A 16,038-nucleotide genomic window follows, 5' to 3' on the forward strand; every position below is an offset into this window, starting at 1 on the left:
GCGAGGGAGGACTGCAGGTAGATCTGGTGTCCTGGGTGCTGGACCAGAGGAGGTGCTAAATCCTTCCTGTAACCACCGATTCATTACTACCCGGAGGAAGCAAAATGCCTGATTGTCCTGGCTAAAAGAGTATCTAGTTGCAACTTTGGATTAATAATTTATTCTCCAGCTCTGACAGCCCTTCTACTACTACTAAACCACACATGTACCTCGTCCATATTCCTCTGCGGAACTTCTAACAAATTGGCACATGTTGGAATGTGTGTGTCTGTGTTGTGAAGTTTGTTTATGTGTAATGCTTGTTATAGTGCTGCCATCTACCGCATATTTTTTGAACTATGAGTGAAGTGTAATGTTTGATGATTTTACTGTTGTAGGCTTGTTGCTCTCTGCGACAAGGCTTTTTAATGGGGAGATCGGCTTGCATTTGCACCTCGAAGTTGGAAACCACAGAAGTGGTGGGGTTCGAACGCGAGACCTCGCAATGCGAACCTGTCACTATGACCACTCGACCATCACAGAGGCAACAGCCCTTCCACTGTGGTTCCCAGCATACAGATATTGTAGAGCAGTGGTCCGCAACCTATTGGTAAAATTTAGCCTTGAGTGCATTTCACAAAACTGGCTATCTTGAAATATTTTTATCAAACATCAATCAGTCGTACATGACATCTACATGCCTCATGGCCAATAGGTCTGATGGTGGGTAAGTCCAAATGTATATCAGTCGTTCGTTGGGGCCAAAGGGTGAGTAACCTTGAACTTTTTTGACGTGAATGCATTAAAGACAGTCTTTTCTAAATTTTCTTTATACGCTTTACTGAGTTAGTTTGTAAGCCGACTGTCAGGATCTACCAGGCTAGGCCTCTGCTTAAATATCTTATTCTGGAGACTGGCTGGCAGCAATGTGTGTTCCAATGATGCCTGAAAATAGGTTGTTTAAGAAGGGCAAGAGAAATTTCGCATTAACTAATTTCACAAAAGATTCAATTATTAGTATAAAAATAATTATAAATTCATTTGTACTTGATAATTATTCGATTCAGTATTATGTAGAATTGTGATTGGAAATTTTTTTTATCTCAGAAAATAATTGTTGATCGATTTCTTGCTCAGGATTTGGCCAAGCAGAGTAGAATTCTGTGCATAACAAAAAATTTCTGCTCCCTCGGGTTTCCATTATTGAGAGGTTCTACTGCAGTACAGTTTGAACCTACTATAACAGACTAGTCAGCACCTATAAAACCAGTGTAATAGGACGCATATCTACAGTGATACCTTGGCTAACGAATGCCTCAGGTTATGGATTTTTTGGGTAATGAAGATTTTCTTTGAGATTTTTCTGCCTCTGCTAACAAATACGGATTCAGCTGATGAACATCTTTGATAATTATCGAATTCTATGGATGCACAAGCTAATATAAAATAGCCACATCGTGACCTGAATTTTAACGCCAATCAGCACATCAGAATTACGGTCACTCAAACCTGATTAACCCTTTAAGCTGTTTTTTTTTAAATTTTCCTTGATCTGCATTGCAATTGCCACAGTCAAAATCACTAAACCTTCACAAAAATTTCAAAAAACTGGCTGTGTCTTGAAATATTTTTATCAAACATATAGCAATAAGTCATACATGACTATAGATGCCTTGTAACCAGTAGCTCTGATGGTGGGTATGTCCAAATGTATATCCCATGTTTATATCCCCTATTTTCAAGAATATTTTTTTTCGATCACGCAAGCTGATAAATGATCACCCAACACAAAATAGGAAGAAAACAACTATCGTTTTTCTGTTATTTATGTTGTATACTCAATCGTATATTACCTCGAAGGGAAAGGAAAAACATTCTTTCCCTTCCTTTCCGTTTATCAGAATTTGAACAATAATAGGATGGGAATGAAAAATTTAATAATATAATCACAGTGCAAAATAATTTTTTCATTCACTGAAAAATATATTAAAAATTTTAATCTCTGAATATCAAAAAAAAAAAAAAAAAACCAAAAAAAATACCATGTAGAAAAAGCTCTGAAATATAATATATATGGAGATTCAACATGTATAAGTGTAAAGTTTTAAAAAAATTCTTGTACTTGAAAATATAATTGTAGATGCACACAGGGAAAAATATTTCTAGAAGAGGAAAAACAAAAACATTTTAGGTGGCGAGGATTATGTGTCATTCTTTGTCAGGCTCTTCACTGTTTGTCTCAAGCTCAGGAACCAATATGATTTTGCCAACATTCTTCCTTTGAAAGATACGTTCATGTGCTTGTTTGATCTATAAAGGTTTCAGAGCATTAGCAAAATATGAGAAAACATTGTGAATTGCATATTACACTTCCGCATAATACTGTCACGTTGAGTATCATTTTATTGCATGGGGGTTCTTAACCTTTTGCATTCATGGACCCCTTATATGAATAAAATGAAGGCAATGAATACCAATAGAAAGCCACAGATGCATTATACCAATAAAACAGACTCCTTGTACCAATAAAATGAAGATCACAAACCCCATGTAAGAATAAAATGAAGACCACAGACACTTACCAAAAAAAATGAATACTGCAGAGTTTTTTATGAATACAATGACCACAAATCCCTTGTACTAATCCATTGAAAGCCACAGATGTCTTATACCAGGGGAGTCAAATTCAATCGAATCATGGGCCATTCGCTTCAAAATTATCTCAAGTGGGTTGCTAATTATTAAAATATAACAATTAAAAAACTACCAATTAATAGTAAAAATGTGTAAATTGGTTATAGTGATCAAAATTAATTATAAACATCTTAAAACTCTTCAATTGTAATCGAAGGGAAGTGACAGTAGAATTATAAACAACCCACATAAAATTAATTCTACTTACCAACCAAGATATTTATTGATCAACCTGCTGACACATGGAAAAATCATGCTCCAGCACATCCTGTAGCAGGGCCCCAGTCAGATTTTTTACGGCCCTCTTCTCTATAGTGACTTTATAGTGTGGAAAAAAAAGAGATAAGAATCGCGCGCCCCCACCCTTGGGGGGCATGAGCAAAATAATTGAAAATATTATCTTCTAAATGGCTTTTGAGCAAATCCAGTTTCTACCTATAACTTATCAATGCATCATGCATATGTGTCATTAGCTTATCTTTCCCTTGAAGTTTATTGTTTAATTCATTCAATTGTTTTGTAATGTCAATTAAGAATGCTAGTTATAGTATCCATTAACAAATGAATCCTATTTTTTTAGTTTTCTTTAGAGATTTAGTTACCTTTCATTTTTCTAGGAACAGTTTTACCTCATTTAAAAGTAAAAACAAAATACATTTTAGAAGTTTATGACAAGACAACAAAAAAGTTTCTATGTAATGAGGTAGCACATCAAATTTGTTCAAGTTTTCACAAAATTACAGGAATAAGTGCTGCTTGAGGCCCCTGGATCAGGTGAAGTTCAAAGTGTTCGTCACAGGCTTCAGAACTCTGCTTATTTCCAACTCTTTGCAGCAAAGGACCTGCTGATAAATGACGCAATGGAAAGATTGCAGTTTAAGAACATCTAAATACATTTCCTTTAATTTTGCCTAGGAGTGTTGAAGCAAAATTTAAATTTTTTTCCAGCCATTGCTGACGTACTATCTTTTCTGACAGCTACAAGTTTGTTCAAAGAAATTAATATTTTTCTTAAGTGCATAATTTGATACATTTTGCCACAACGTCAAAAATATTTTCCTTTGTTGTGGTTTCGTGAATAGAAAAAATTTCTCTAACAATTCTTCAGTGATATTCATAATGCCATCACAAGCCCGAAGAATTTGAGCCTTTTGTCTTGAATACCCAAAATTTCATTGAGCGCTATTGAAAAACACTGTACATTTGAGGATATTACTTCCAAATGGTCATGCAAATTATCACTTACTGCTGTTAGATCACAATATGTCTCTGTACAAAAAATATGAAATGCTTAAGCATGTTTAAGACATATTTTCTGCAGCATTTATCATTCATTTCTTAAGAAAGAACCATCACTGAAAAGCTTAGAATTTTTTGTAAATATGAAGCGGATCTCACTGCTGATACATTCTGTTTTATAGTTTTTGACATAAATTCTTCAGTTTCTGTTTAAAAAAATTATTTGAAATTTTTGTAATAAAAAACATTTTTTGGATCTTGTTGTGGCGTGAGTTTGACATCCCTTCTGTATACCAATAAAACAGAGGGCACAGACTTACCCTTTACGAATAAAATGACAGTAACAGACTCCTTGTACCAATGAAATGAAAGCCACAGACCCCTTGTATGAATAAAGTGAAAACCACAGACCGTTTCAGAATAATATTCAGAATGTACAAAAAAGTAATGAGTTTATTGTTTTCTCATCCAAACTCAGGCTTCCCCAAGAGCTTCCCAAACACAACTGAGAGGTTTGGGGACCCCTGGTTAAGAACCCCTACTCTATTGATACTTGACGAAAAATTTTCTACGGCTAGAGAATACAATACAGTTGTACTTTGCTACTCACTGCATTTTAACAGGGAAAAAAAAGGTCTTGGCACATGTTAAACTCATAACTTTTCACTCTATTTGCAAAACCTTATGAAGCCTTCAAAAGTCACTCATATAAATGATTGTTATATTCTCTCCATACACCTGAAAAGGGATTTACTAGATGCGCTCAATACTCATCGATTACAGCAATCTTTGTGAGTTCTGGAACGAATTACCAACGAGTACAGAGTTACCACTGCATTACTATTTTCTGTAGGTTGTGGCATATATAGTTTTCAATGTTCATTTTTAGCTCTTGCAGCTAATTTGAAAGCACGTATCTAGAAGGAGATCATCCGTCTCAAGAGCCAAATTATATGGAAAAATAGGTCTGCACAATAAAATGCGCAAAATATTGGATGATCTAATGAACATACATGACACATCACCCTAGGTCAATGTCTACCATGTGCTAGAGTTCATTCAGTAAGCTTCCTTCTTGTGGAAGCTTCTTTATGCATGGACGTTTCAACATCATGTGTCTCCTGGTAAAGTGATGTTCTGCCCCCCCCCCCTCTTCATGCTTAGCTGGAAGTAACAGCTTACATATTTACATGCTTATATTCGAAAATTCATAGTGCTAGATCTCTTCATGTAGATCAGGTCTCCTATGGATGCTATAGAAGGAGCCCCCAGGCCAACCCCATGAGTTAAGATGGCCCTGGTTCTATGCACACTGCTGAATTCTGAGAGAGTAGTTACATTTTTTTACCCAACATAGTTCACTTGAAAGCTTTATTTTTTTCACAATTCTCTGTGGTATCTTCCACTTGTTGTGACTCCCCTTTATCTGATTTTCATCAGTGCCCCCCAGGATATACCAGGATCATAAGGCTCCTAGGTTGAGAACCAGTGGTATGTACTGTATGAAAAATATTCACTGTACATACTTATAGTATCATACTATAAGTATGTACAGTATAATGATACTGAAGGAACTGGAGAAACATATCGTTAATAAGGGGGGAGTTGTTACAGATGAGATACATTAATGCTGTGAAAAGTGCATCCGAACCAGAAAGTAGTATCATTATATAGAATTATCACTGTATATACAGGTTGTCCATGAATTTGGACGGGCTTCAAAAAAAAATCAACAGATTGACATATACTAGGGTGCAGTGTGCACCCCCAGACTTGTCAGAGAGTGAGGTTTTTTTTTACACAAAAAAGGAATAATCAAAATCTTCACCAATAGGTAGTGCCACATTAACAAAATAAATGAAATGCATCTAGATTATGCAGCAAGTATTCGTTTCCAACTGAGAATGTAAAAGCAACAAAAATTTTTGATGTGTCCACCACCAGATGAGAGAAAATCCTGCAAAACATTGCGTGAGACGACCATTTACACTTGCGTGCAGCATGTCCTGGTCCATAGCAGAGAGTGTCCTCACAGCATATGCCATCTTTCATCCCAGATAAGGTGAACAGACTTCGAACTTTGAGTTGTAAGATGTCATATGCCTACCCTGGGATCTCTGCTGTAGAGCATGACATGCTGTATGCAAGTCTAATGGTTTTCTCACATATAATGATGGGCACGTCAAAAACATTTGTTTCTTTTTATTTTTCAATCTGAAGTGAAAACGAATGCTTATTGCATAATCTAGATATATTTCATGTATTTTCTTAATGTGCCGCTGCCTATCGATAAGAATGTTAATTATTTCTTTTCCTTGTGTAGAAAAAGTTAGACTTTTTGACAAGTTTTAAGAGCGCAGATCGAACCTGTATGCCAATTTTTGATATTTTTAAAATCTGTCCAGATTTATGGGGCAACCTGTATATTTGAGTACAAATTAGCAAATATACATCTATTAAAACAACAATGATTTTTTTTAACATTGCTTACCTTTTCGAATGGCAACACACAGTCGATATGCGGTATGATATTCCCTTTGCTGTAGAGATTCATTATTTGGCCCATAACATGCCTAAAAGTGTTAGGATCCTCCTCGAAGAGACTTGCAATATTGAGTCCAGCAATAGAATAGTTCTTTTGAGTAAGATTCAAAATTGAAACATTTTTCACTTGCCACCACACTTTGAGGGCTACCCACCAACTGATATGCTCACCTTGCGTTATATTTTTCGCACCTGAATGTAGGTTAAAATAAGCTTGTTTTTAATGGTTATGCAACTTAAGCAAAAAAAATATTAGTTAACATTTTTGAAATTTTAAAATAATTTAGGATTAATTATGGGTAAAAAGTTGGGCAGTAGGCATGTTGTAGCTCCAAGTCATACATGCCCAATCCATGGCCAGCGACTCAAACGTGGCCCTCTAATTTGTCTCATGTGGTTAGCGACCCCAACCTAATTTTTTTTAATGAAATATTTTGTTATTATGAGCACAGTGACTTGCGCTGCTGTTCCAGATCGCTCAAGAGGCCTGCCGTACATTTCCAAATGACTTGAGTGTCCAGTGGCATAGTTCCGGATCACTTGAGTGATTTGTGCTGCTGTTACAGATCATTTAAGTGATTTGCCGCACATCTCCAGATCACTTGAGTGACCAGCGCCACTGTTCCAGATAACACAATTAAGTGGCCCATGATACATTTTGAAATCAGTGAAGTGGCCCACACTCTCCTAAAAATTGAGCACCCTTGAAGGGCAGACATTTTTCAAAAACCTATAGAAAACAATGCAAACATGTAGGCCCACTATGTTGAGGACACCAAACCCGGAAGGGTTAAGTGGATCTGTAGGTTCTAGGCAGTGTTTTTTCTTGTGAGATAAAAACGTGCTGGTACCATTGTACACCAAAGAAAAGCACTGGTTTTAGAATATAGAAGTTTTTCTTGAGTTGAAAGACATAAAACTTACCAATATGAATAATATGACCCAATGGACTCAGAAGTTTTTGTGCTCGGACAAAGTCACTTCCAGAATGAGATTCCACAATCACATTTACACCTAGAAGAAGAAATATATACTAGACCAGTGGTATAGCAATATGACCAGAGTGGGTGTTTGATAAAGTAGACCAGTAGTTCCCACTCTTTATTTCCTTCCTGCACCCCAAGAGCAATGCGACTAACATTGGCAAACTCCCATGGACAATACATTTTTTATCTGTTAGAAAACCTTTTTTGTTCTGTAATTGATTACATTAATTATCTGATAATTGATTTCTATGAATTCTTTTACTTATTGTTTAATGTCTTTTTGGCTATGGCTAATATTTAATTTTGGCTTCATTTTTTAAAAATTATTCAAAAACAAAATTAAAAAAAAAACAATTTTTTAACATTTTTTTTAGATTTGGGGGAAAAAGGATTCATTGAATAGTTCTTCACTTATTGATTCCAGCTGCAACAACTATAAATATTAATGTGTTTTTGGCAATTGAATGACGTTTTTCTTGAGTTGTGTGTTCATGGCAGTATCAAATCTAAGTACAACCTGCTAATAATATGAGGTACACCAACATAAACAAAATCGAAAAGGAACTTTTACAAAGCAAAACTTGTATGCCAACTTTCTACAAACACAAGTCAGAATATGAGGTGTCAATTATGATTCATATTTTTTTACGAATTGAAAAATTCAATTTTTATCATCATTTTAGTTTTCCTGAATAATCAGTCAACATGAACATGTTGTAATTTTTTTTCCATCTCACATCCCCCAAAAATGCTCTCCCGCACCCTGGTTGAGAACCACTGTACTAGACAAATGCAATGAACAGGGCTAGGATTTTTATGACCTAAACCAGCGGTTCTCAATCAGTGCTTTGTGGAGCCCTTGGGGCTCTGTGTGCACTTCCAGGAGCCCTGCGGCCACTCGAGAAAAATAAAAAACAGTAAATTTGGAAAAAAAATAAATATTTTTAAATAACAAAAATAAGTCAGTAAAAATTTTTATGAATAAATAAAAAATAGGCCTACAGGGCTCTGCTATACAAATTATATGCTAGAAAGAGCTCCTTGAGTCAAAAAAGGTTGAGAACTGCTGACCTAAACAATGCTTGAAAATGCTTCATAAAAAAAATGTATTTATGCCATAAAAAACTAAAAATACACTCTATAAAACAATGAAAACGATCTAAAATTTTTCTTTTCATTTCCAGTAAAATTAATTCCAGTGAAATGATGTAAATGAGGAATATTAATGCAATTAAAACTGTTTTAAACCATCAGTTGTTACATGAATTCAAACTCTTCCTGAACAACTGACCAATGTATAGGCCTCCAATAGAATCTGTAACACAGCTTCTTAAACGATAATAATAAAAAAATTGGTTTCTGTACCAATCTGAAAGTTTATTGCTTGTAAACATATTCTGGGAAGGGAGGGGGCGGAGACGTAGAAAGTCAAATTTATCTATGAACTTAATGGTAAAATGAGAGTATAGTCAAAACTCCTCAAGACAAAACTTGTTGCTTAATATAAATTAAATATTTTTCATATTGAACGTAATCAATTCACTGTTTTGTTGGTTAATACAAAATATTTTCTGTAATTTTTTCTTAATTCATAATACAAATACAACGTGACAACAGGCAAATTGCCCAACGAGGTGGCTGACTTAAGAACATCATGGATCCCCGAGCCATCCTTTGGAGGCCCTACCTACTACTACTACACCACACCCCCCCCCCCGCGGAACTCCCCAACGAATCGGTACATGCAGGAATATACGTGTAGTGAAACCTGACGTGAAGTTTTTGTTGTTTCTCTGTAATGCTTGTTATGTGTAGTGCTGCCATCTGCCAACCAGTTTTTCTAACTATGAGTGAAGTGTTATGATTGAATGATTTATCGTTGTAGGACTGTTGCTCTCTGTGGCGAGACTTTTTAACGGGGAGATCGGCTCGCATTTGCGCCTTGAAGTTGGGAACCACAGAAAACCAACTTCAGCCGACCACCACTGTGGGGTTCGAACCTGGATCCTCGCATCGCGAGTCCATCACTATAACCACTCGACCACTACAGCGGCCAAAACAAAGATAGACTACATTTTGTCTAGTTTTTCTGCATTGATGTGGTCATACATACAGGCAAAACAACCTACGGAATTGTTGCTTTTGAATTCGAAGACAGGTAGTAGCACTTCTTGAACATACATCACGAATAATAAACCAATTTAAGCAACAAAAATAATAAATCAATTTACTGTCATGTTATTCTTCAGGGAGGGGAAGGAGAACTTGAGGGATCACCAGGAAACCTTGAGGATAGGACTAGTGAGCAGCAGGTCTGCGTTCTTCGTAAAATCTGTTTATCTTGTAGAAAGGCAAGGGAAGGAATTAATATTTTCACTAGGACGAATGTACAGATATTTTTAACACTAAGATCCTGCTTTTTTTTCAATCCCTGTATAAATCTTTTCATAGAAGATGGGTTGGCAATAATTCTCATTGAAAATGCAGAAATATGCAAAATAATGCTTTAAAATCGTTAAAATATACTCTGTCCCATAAAGAGTGTGAAATGTGAAAAAAAAAAATGTAAAGCCCTAGCAATGAATATACAAGCCACATCTTTTGGCATGCACCGATTCACTAGAAATTCCCCAGAAGAATGTTTGTGAGGTGAACATGGGGTTTAGTATCTGCAAATGAAATTTATGAATAGTAATCTAAGTTTTATAAATATTCTTATTAATACAATAAAAAAAAGCAAGCTTTTTATTAGTTTAAACATCAATTTTTTAAGAAATCAAAACATCAGAAAATAAAAACAAAAAATGCGAGATTTTAAATGTTACAAAATGTGTAAGACTCTTACCAGTTGGAGAAATGCGCTTGACTTCATCCACAAAATCCACGCTGCGGTAGTCGATGCAATGCGTGACACCATTTGCCTTGATCGTATCATGTTTGGAAGACGAAGCTGTTCCAAACACTGTAACATCTTCGACAGTTTTTGCAAGTTGTGTTGCAGCGAAGCCAACTCCTCCTGCAATTGATGTAATATGCATTATTTGTAACAAGCGCAAATAAAATAAAGCTGAGACAAATAAGAATTGAGAATGGCACTAGAGCAGATTTGGTTAAAAAAAAAATTCTGATGGTAAAAAAACCAAAGTAGTCTATATTTGTGACTTACTTTCTTTCAAATCGAGCACAACTCCAATGTATCACCATGGGTAATTTACTAGCCGAATGAGTTGTGTCAGAAGTGTGCACATGTACCTAACAGTCTGAGTATGTATTTAGTATTGTATGTGGATTTTAGTGGTGCCATCTGTTTTTCAAACTATGCCTGAATTTTTTCAAACTAATGATTTAATATTTGTACTGTTGCAGGCCTTGTTGCTCTTTGTGGCAAGAAATTTCTACGGGGAATTTTTATCAAATTGGTAAATGCAGGAACTTGTTGTGTGTGTGTGTATGCGCATGGCCCTAACATATTTATGGTGCCAAAGCTAAGCTTGTTTCTTGTTATACTGGTGCTGCCATCTGCCTGTCACATTTTGAAGTGAGAATGGAAAATGTCTGAATTTTCATGTTACCTAACTGTCGTGTTGAAGATCTGCCTGCTCTCTACGGAGAAACCGTTTCAAAATGGGAAGACACACATTGACTGACAGTAAACACCCCTTTACACACATACAATTTTCCCCACACGACTGGAGTGGGATATTCTTGCATGAAGGATCAGAGGCAATTAGGAGCGCAACAAGAGCATGTTGTTAAAAAGAGAAACATTCTTGCAAGCACTCTTTCCTGCACGAAAGAAGGCCACATTCTGAGTTGGGTGTAAAGGAAAGTGTGTGGCAAAATTGAAACGCTTTTGTGTGGCGTGTGGAGTTTTGGAAAGTACAACACTGTTCCAACCCTGTTCCTGGGTGAAGTTTTTTCGCTGTTGGTGGATTGAAATTCGGTTGTCGTTTTCTTGGAAAAAATATAGATTTCCCCAGAAGCATATTATTACTGTGAGGGATTGTTCATCTTGAAAGATGATTTAATCAATAATCAATTTGAATAATTATTCATTGAAATTACTGTTATAAATTCAAGGTAATTAATTAATTTAAAAATAACCTATTCTATAGGTTTTATATGATGCCATTAAAGTATGATTATTTTTTTCCCCTCATCAGTTATTGATACAGTATATAGAAGATATATATATATTTCCAACTGAGCACAACTCCGGACTATAGCCATGGGCAATTTACGACCAAGCAAGTTGTGCCGGAAGTGTGAGTGTTTACCTAACAGCCTGAGTGCGAATATAATGCTGCGTCTGATTTTCAGTGCTGCCATCTAAATTTCTGGAGTGAAGTGTAATGGTTGAATATTTGTGCCATTGTAGGCCTGTTGCTCTCTGTAGCTAGACTTTTTTTAACCGGGAGATCAGCTCGCATTTAAAGCCTCAAAGTTGGGAAAAACAGAAAACCAACTTCAGTCCACCATTACTGTGGCAACAGTGGGGTTTGAACCCAGGTCCTCAAATACATGTATATCATCAAACGATATCACCAGCTAGAAAAATAAATAAAAATCACTGTACATTTTTCCCCCACCTACAAATTATGGTGTCAGGCTTTTTATTTCTTGTTTTCGCATTAAAAAAAAAAAAATGATTTCAATCTGGGAAATAAATGTTCAGGCATGAGCAGTTCATAAAAATGCAAACAATGATAATAAGAAATAAATTGAGACATGATTTTTTAAAAAAAATTTTAAATCTATGCACGCATTTATACACACGTAACACATGCTGTTTTGTAATATTTCAGCAATAAAATTAAAAAGCAGGAATAATAATGCCTGTCTAGTTAGACATCGCCTATGTGATATTGGATGGTTTTAAATGAATCGGCAATAATCTTATTATACAAAGCGTTTAATAAGATACGTTATATGATACAAAGGAATATACTTTGTATTATATAACATAATACTGTATTTTATGCTTTGTATTTTGAACATCACTTGTGAGAGTGACCTTGGACATCGTTTGTGATCTTATTATGAAAAAATACATCAAATCTTCTGCTGAACACCTGCTGTAAACTGAATATTTCACGATGTTATGAATACAGAGTTGACTGGATTTAAACAGTAGGATGTTTTTATTTTTAAATAGCATCATTGTTAATCTTCAGGCACTCAAATAATGGAATTTCTTTCCCAACCCTCAATCCCCCTTTAAAGCGTTTTTTCCCCCCTAGTGTGTTTTTTGTCAAATTTATACTGTCGAATTTGAATCAGATGTTCTTAAATTTTCGAATTTGAAAATTATCATTAAATATTTCTAAACACAAACAGAAATGATTGGGTTTTAAAGTTTTTCGAATGCGGTCTTACTGGATGGACAAACAAGGTCGGAACCAGGGGCCCAAATCAAAAAGGGGCATCAAATTATTGAAAGGCTTTCAGTTATTCAGAAATTATATATTTCTTCGATTCTGGATTTTTCTTAGTTTTCCTAATTATTTCTTTCATAAATTCTTGCTTTACTTTGCATAAATCATGGATTTATGTGCATATTTTATTTAAAAAAATCAAAAATTTTCCCTTTAAAATAAAAAAAAACCAATACGTCAAGAGATCTAAGATCAGTTGAAAAATAGACTCTGAAGTGCAAATAGTGATAAATCACTAAAAAATTATGTATATGGTGCAAATTTTTTTTTAGCAATAATGAATGAAGACAACAATGGGAACAAGGGATTCGCCACATTTTGGCCCATAGGGCTGGTTTGCCTTTAGACATGCAATTTTGAGTTTGGGATTGAAGGCTGGAATGGCCAGTTTCAGCGCACACTCTTAACTGCAAACTTTTTTTGCCTTTACACACACACTCTTGATGGCCACTCTTAATTTGTCTAAAGCTATCACACATGCAGAAACGTGTGTATGAAGGGGCCTTGTTTCCACTGTGAAAAGTGTCTCCAAGGGGGATCCAGAAAATTTGCTCCTGGACATTTCATCTCGACATTTAGCCCTGTTGCTTTGCCCCCAGGCATTTTGTCCAGGATGGGACCAAGTGAGTTGATGAGTGAAGATATAGATGAATGAGTGGCTGTATGAATGAGTGACCACATAAGTGATTATATGAATGACAATATAAGTGACTAATTGGGTGAGTGACAGTATCAATGGCTATGGGTGAGTCTCCTATACAAACTCAATCAGTTGATATAACTCACCTACTCACTTGATCACTCAACTGCATTTGTACATGGTCATTCATACCGTTTCACACACTTACTTGGCCTCCATCTGGGGCGAAATTTCTGGGGATGAAACATCTCAAAGCATCTTTCGACAACACACATGTGCAACCTTCATACAAACACTTGGAGCAATCCAATATCAAAGAGACAGCACTTTTACAACTAAGCATGTATGATTCTCTCGGTATGAGCCATTACTTTTGGTTCCTTTTAGCCAGGACACCCTGTGTTTGAAATTATTCATTTTGAACTTTTAAACGTTAAAAAAGGACAATGAATGAATGAAAATTATACCAGCAGCTCCTTGAATAAGAATGCTCTGTCCTGGTCTGAGGTTCCCGTAATGAAACACAGATATATATGCAGTGACGTAATTGACAGGAATCGATGCAGCCAATTCGTAACTCATGTCATCTGGAATCGGGAAGCACTGATTTTCTGGCAATATGACATTTTCAGCGTACAAACCACACGTGAAATTCCAACAAGCTACCCTATCGCCAACCTGCATAATAAATAAATAAAACAAACAGGGAAGTTATATCATATAATACAATATTGTTTCTTTAACATCTGTAATTGAGATCTCAATTATAATTACTTTTAATAATAATAAAATATATGTAAAAAAATAAACTTTTCCACGTGCTATTTTGAAAAAAAAATCATGAAAAACCATTAAAACGACAGGAAAAAAAGTCAACATTTTAAACCTATTTTTTTACAGCGATTTTTTTTTTTTAACATTTAGAGTGGACAAAATCCATGACTTTCATAAAACCCAAAAAATAAAATGTTACAAAATAGAAGTGAAAAATATTTATGAAATATTAACTTCAAGTCATTGGCTACAATTTGAGATCAATTTCATTTTGAAAATTCAATTTCGAATTTTTCATTTCAAAAATGTGGAATGCAGCCTACACTTTTTTTTGGGAAATATATTATAGGGGTCATTCAAGTATTACGTCAGCATCGAGGGGGGGGGGGGTTCGGATTCGCTGACTTTTGATGACAAGGGGGGGGGGGAGGAGGGTTTGAAGATTGCTTACGTCCTCAACCACCCCTTTTTGAAGATATGAAATATTCTAAGCTGCTGACAAAATTTTGCTGGGAGGGGGTAAAAAATGGCTGAAAATCTGCTTACGTAATACTTGAATGGTCCCATAGCTGTTCTCCTATGCCACCCCTAAACCATAGGTGCCGAAACCCAGGGGGCTGAGGCAATACCTTCTAGAGAGAAGGTATTGCTCTAGAAGGTTCTGCTCTAGAAGGTATTGGCTGAGGCCATATGAGCCTCCTCCCTCCAATAAATTTAGTAAGGAGTATGAGGCCCCCTCCCCCCCAATAATTTCTGAAAAAACAATGCGATGCACCTTCCATCTCCTGTGTACGTTCTTGACTCTTGTATTCCTTATGTCGGCGCCTCTGTTCTGAACCATTCTGTTGCCCCAGAGGGCAATATTACCCACTTTGGGAAACATTGCCAACACATAAGGGCATAGCATCATAATTAGGTCAATTTTTAAAGAATATAAACTGGTAGGCTGGAACTACAGGGCCTCCAGTATATATTTTGTCCGGGGGGGGGGGGACTCATGTAGCGTTACGGTCGCCTAATTTACAAACTCATGATGAATTAATACGAGGCTGTAAAAGCTTACTTGTAAATTCGAGACTCCATCGCCAACTTCTTGGACTATCCCAGCTGCTTCCGTGCCCATAACAAATGGCGGTTTAATGTTCTTGAAAGTATATAGCCCCATCCTGTAATAGAGATCGCTGAAATTCATGCCGCAAGCCTTGATTTGCACGCACACTTGGTGCCCCGAGGGTTTCGGGGGTTCTGGGCCCCCCTCTTGACAGACCTTCAATTTGTCACAACCTCCGAAACTAGTCAGCTTAATCACTTTTCCATATTGAGCCGTATCGGACATTTTTACTCTGTTTTTTTTTTCTCCTCCTACTAAAATGTTCCTGGTCGAATTGAAGAATATATTAAGATCTACAGATAAGGAATACTCAAGAACTTCCGTGTTTTTTCCGGCGGGGGGCAAAAAACAATTCAAAACACAAATATGAACGGCTTTGACCACGTCACGAGGGAATAAACAAATCATCGTGACCACATTCAGTCAAGAAAATACGGGAAATGTTATCCTATGCAGTGGCACTTCGATTTAAAGGCCCGTTTACACGAGGCAAGCGCTTTAGTGGGCAACTTAATTTTAACTTACCGATTCTTCTTGAAGGTGTCCACACGATTTAGTGGTAAGTAGATGCTCATTGGATAATTTTTACGGAGGTGAGCGCAGTTAGCGCATGCGCGCTTCAGTCTACTCAAATCA

The 16,038-nt window shown here is 36.1% G+C and overlaps 1 protein-coding gene across 1 annotated transcript; it reads right to left on the minus strand.

Annotated features, from left to right (window-relative positions):
• Positions 1-1,955: 1,955 nt before the first annotated feature.
• On the minus strand, positions 1,956-15,793 carry LOC149088272 (NADPH-dependent quinone oxidoreductase VAT1-like). Its single transcript, XM_089246156.1, has 6 exons — positions 15,355-15,793; positions 13,985-14,195; positions 10,288-10,458; positions 7,381-7,470; positions 6,404-6,648; positions 1,956-2,289 (listed from the first exon to the last, which is right to left on the minus strand). Exons 1-6 carry the CDS (start codon positions 15,625-15,627, stop codon positions 2,188-2,190), a joined length of 1,092 nt encoding a protein of 363 aa, XP_089102282.1. The 5' UTR covers positions 15,628-15,793; the 3' UTR covers positions 1,956-2,187.
• Between the last annotated feature and the right edge of the window lie 245 nt (positions 15,794-16,038).

This window comes from Pholcus phalangioides, unplaced genomic scaffold (genome assembly GCF_987345545.1).
Source record: "Pholcus phalangioides strain wild (caught in Gottingen) unplaced genomic scaffold, Ppha-v1.0 ptg000003l_1, whole genome shotgun sequence".
Lineage (NCBI taxonomy): Eukaryota > Metazoa > Arthropoda > Arachnida > Araneae > Pholcidae > Pholcus > Pholcus phalangioides.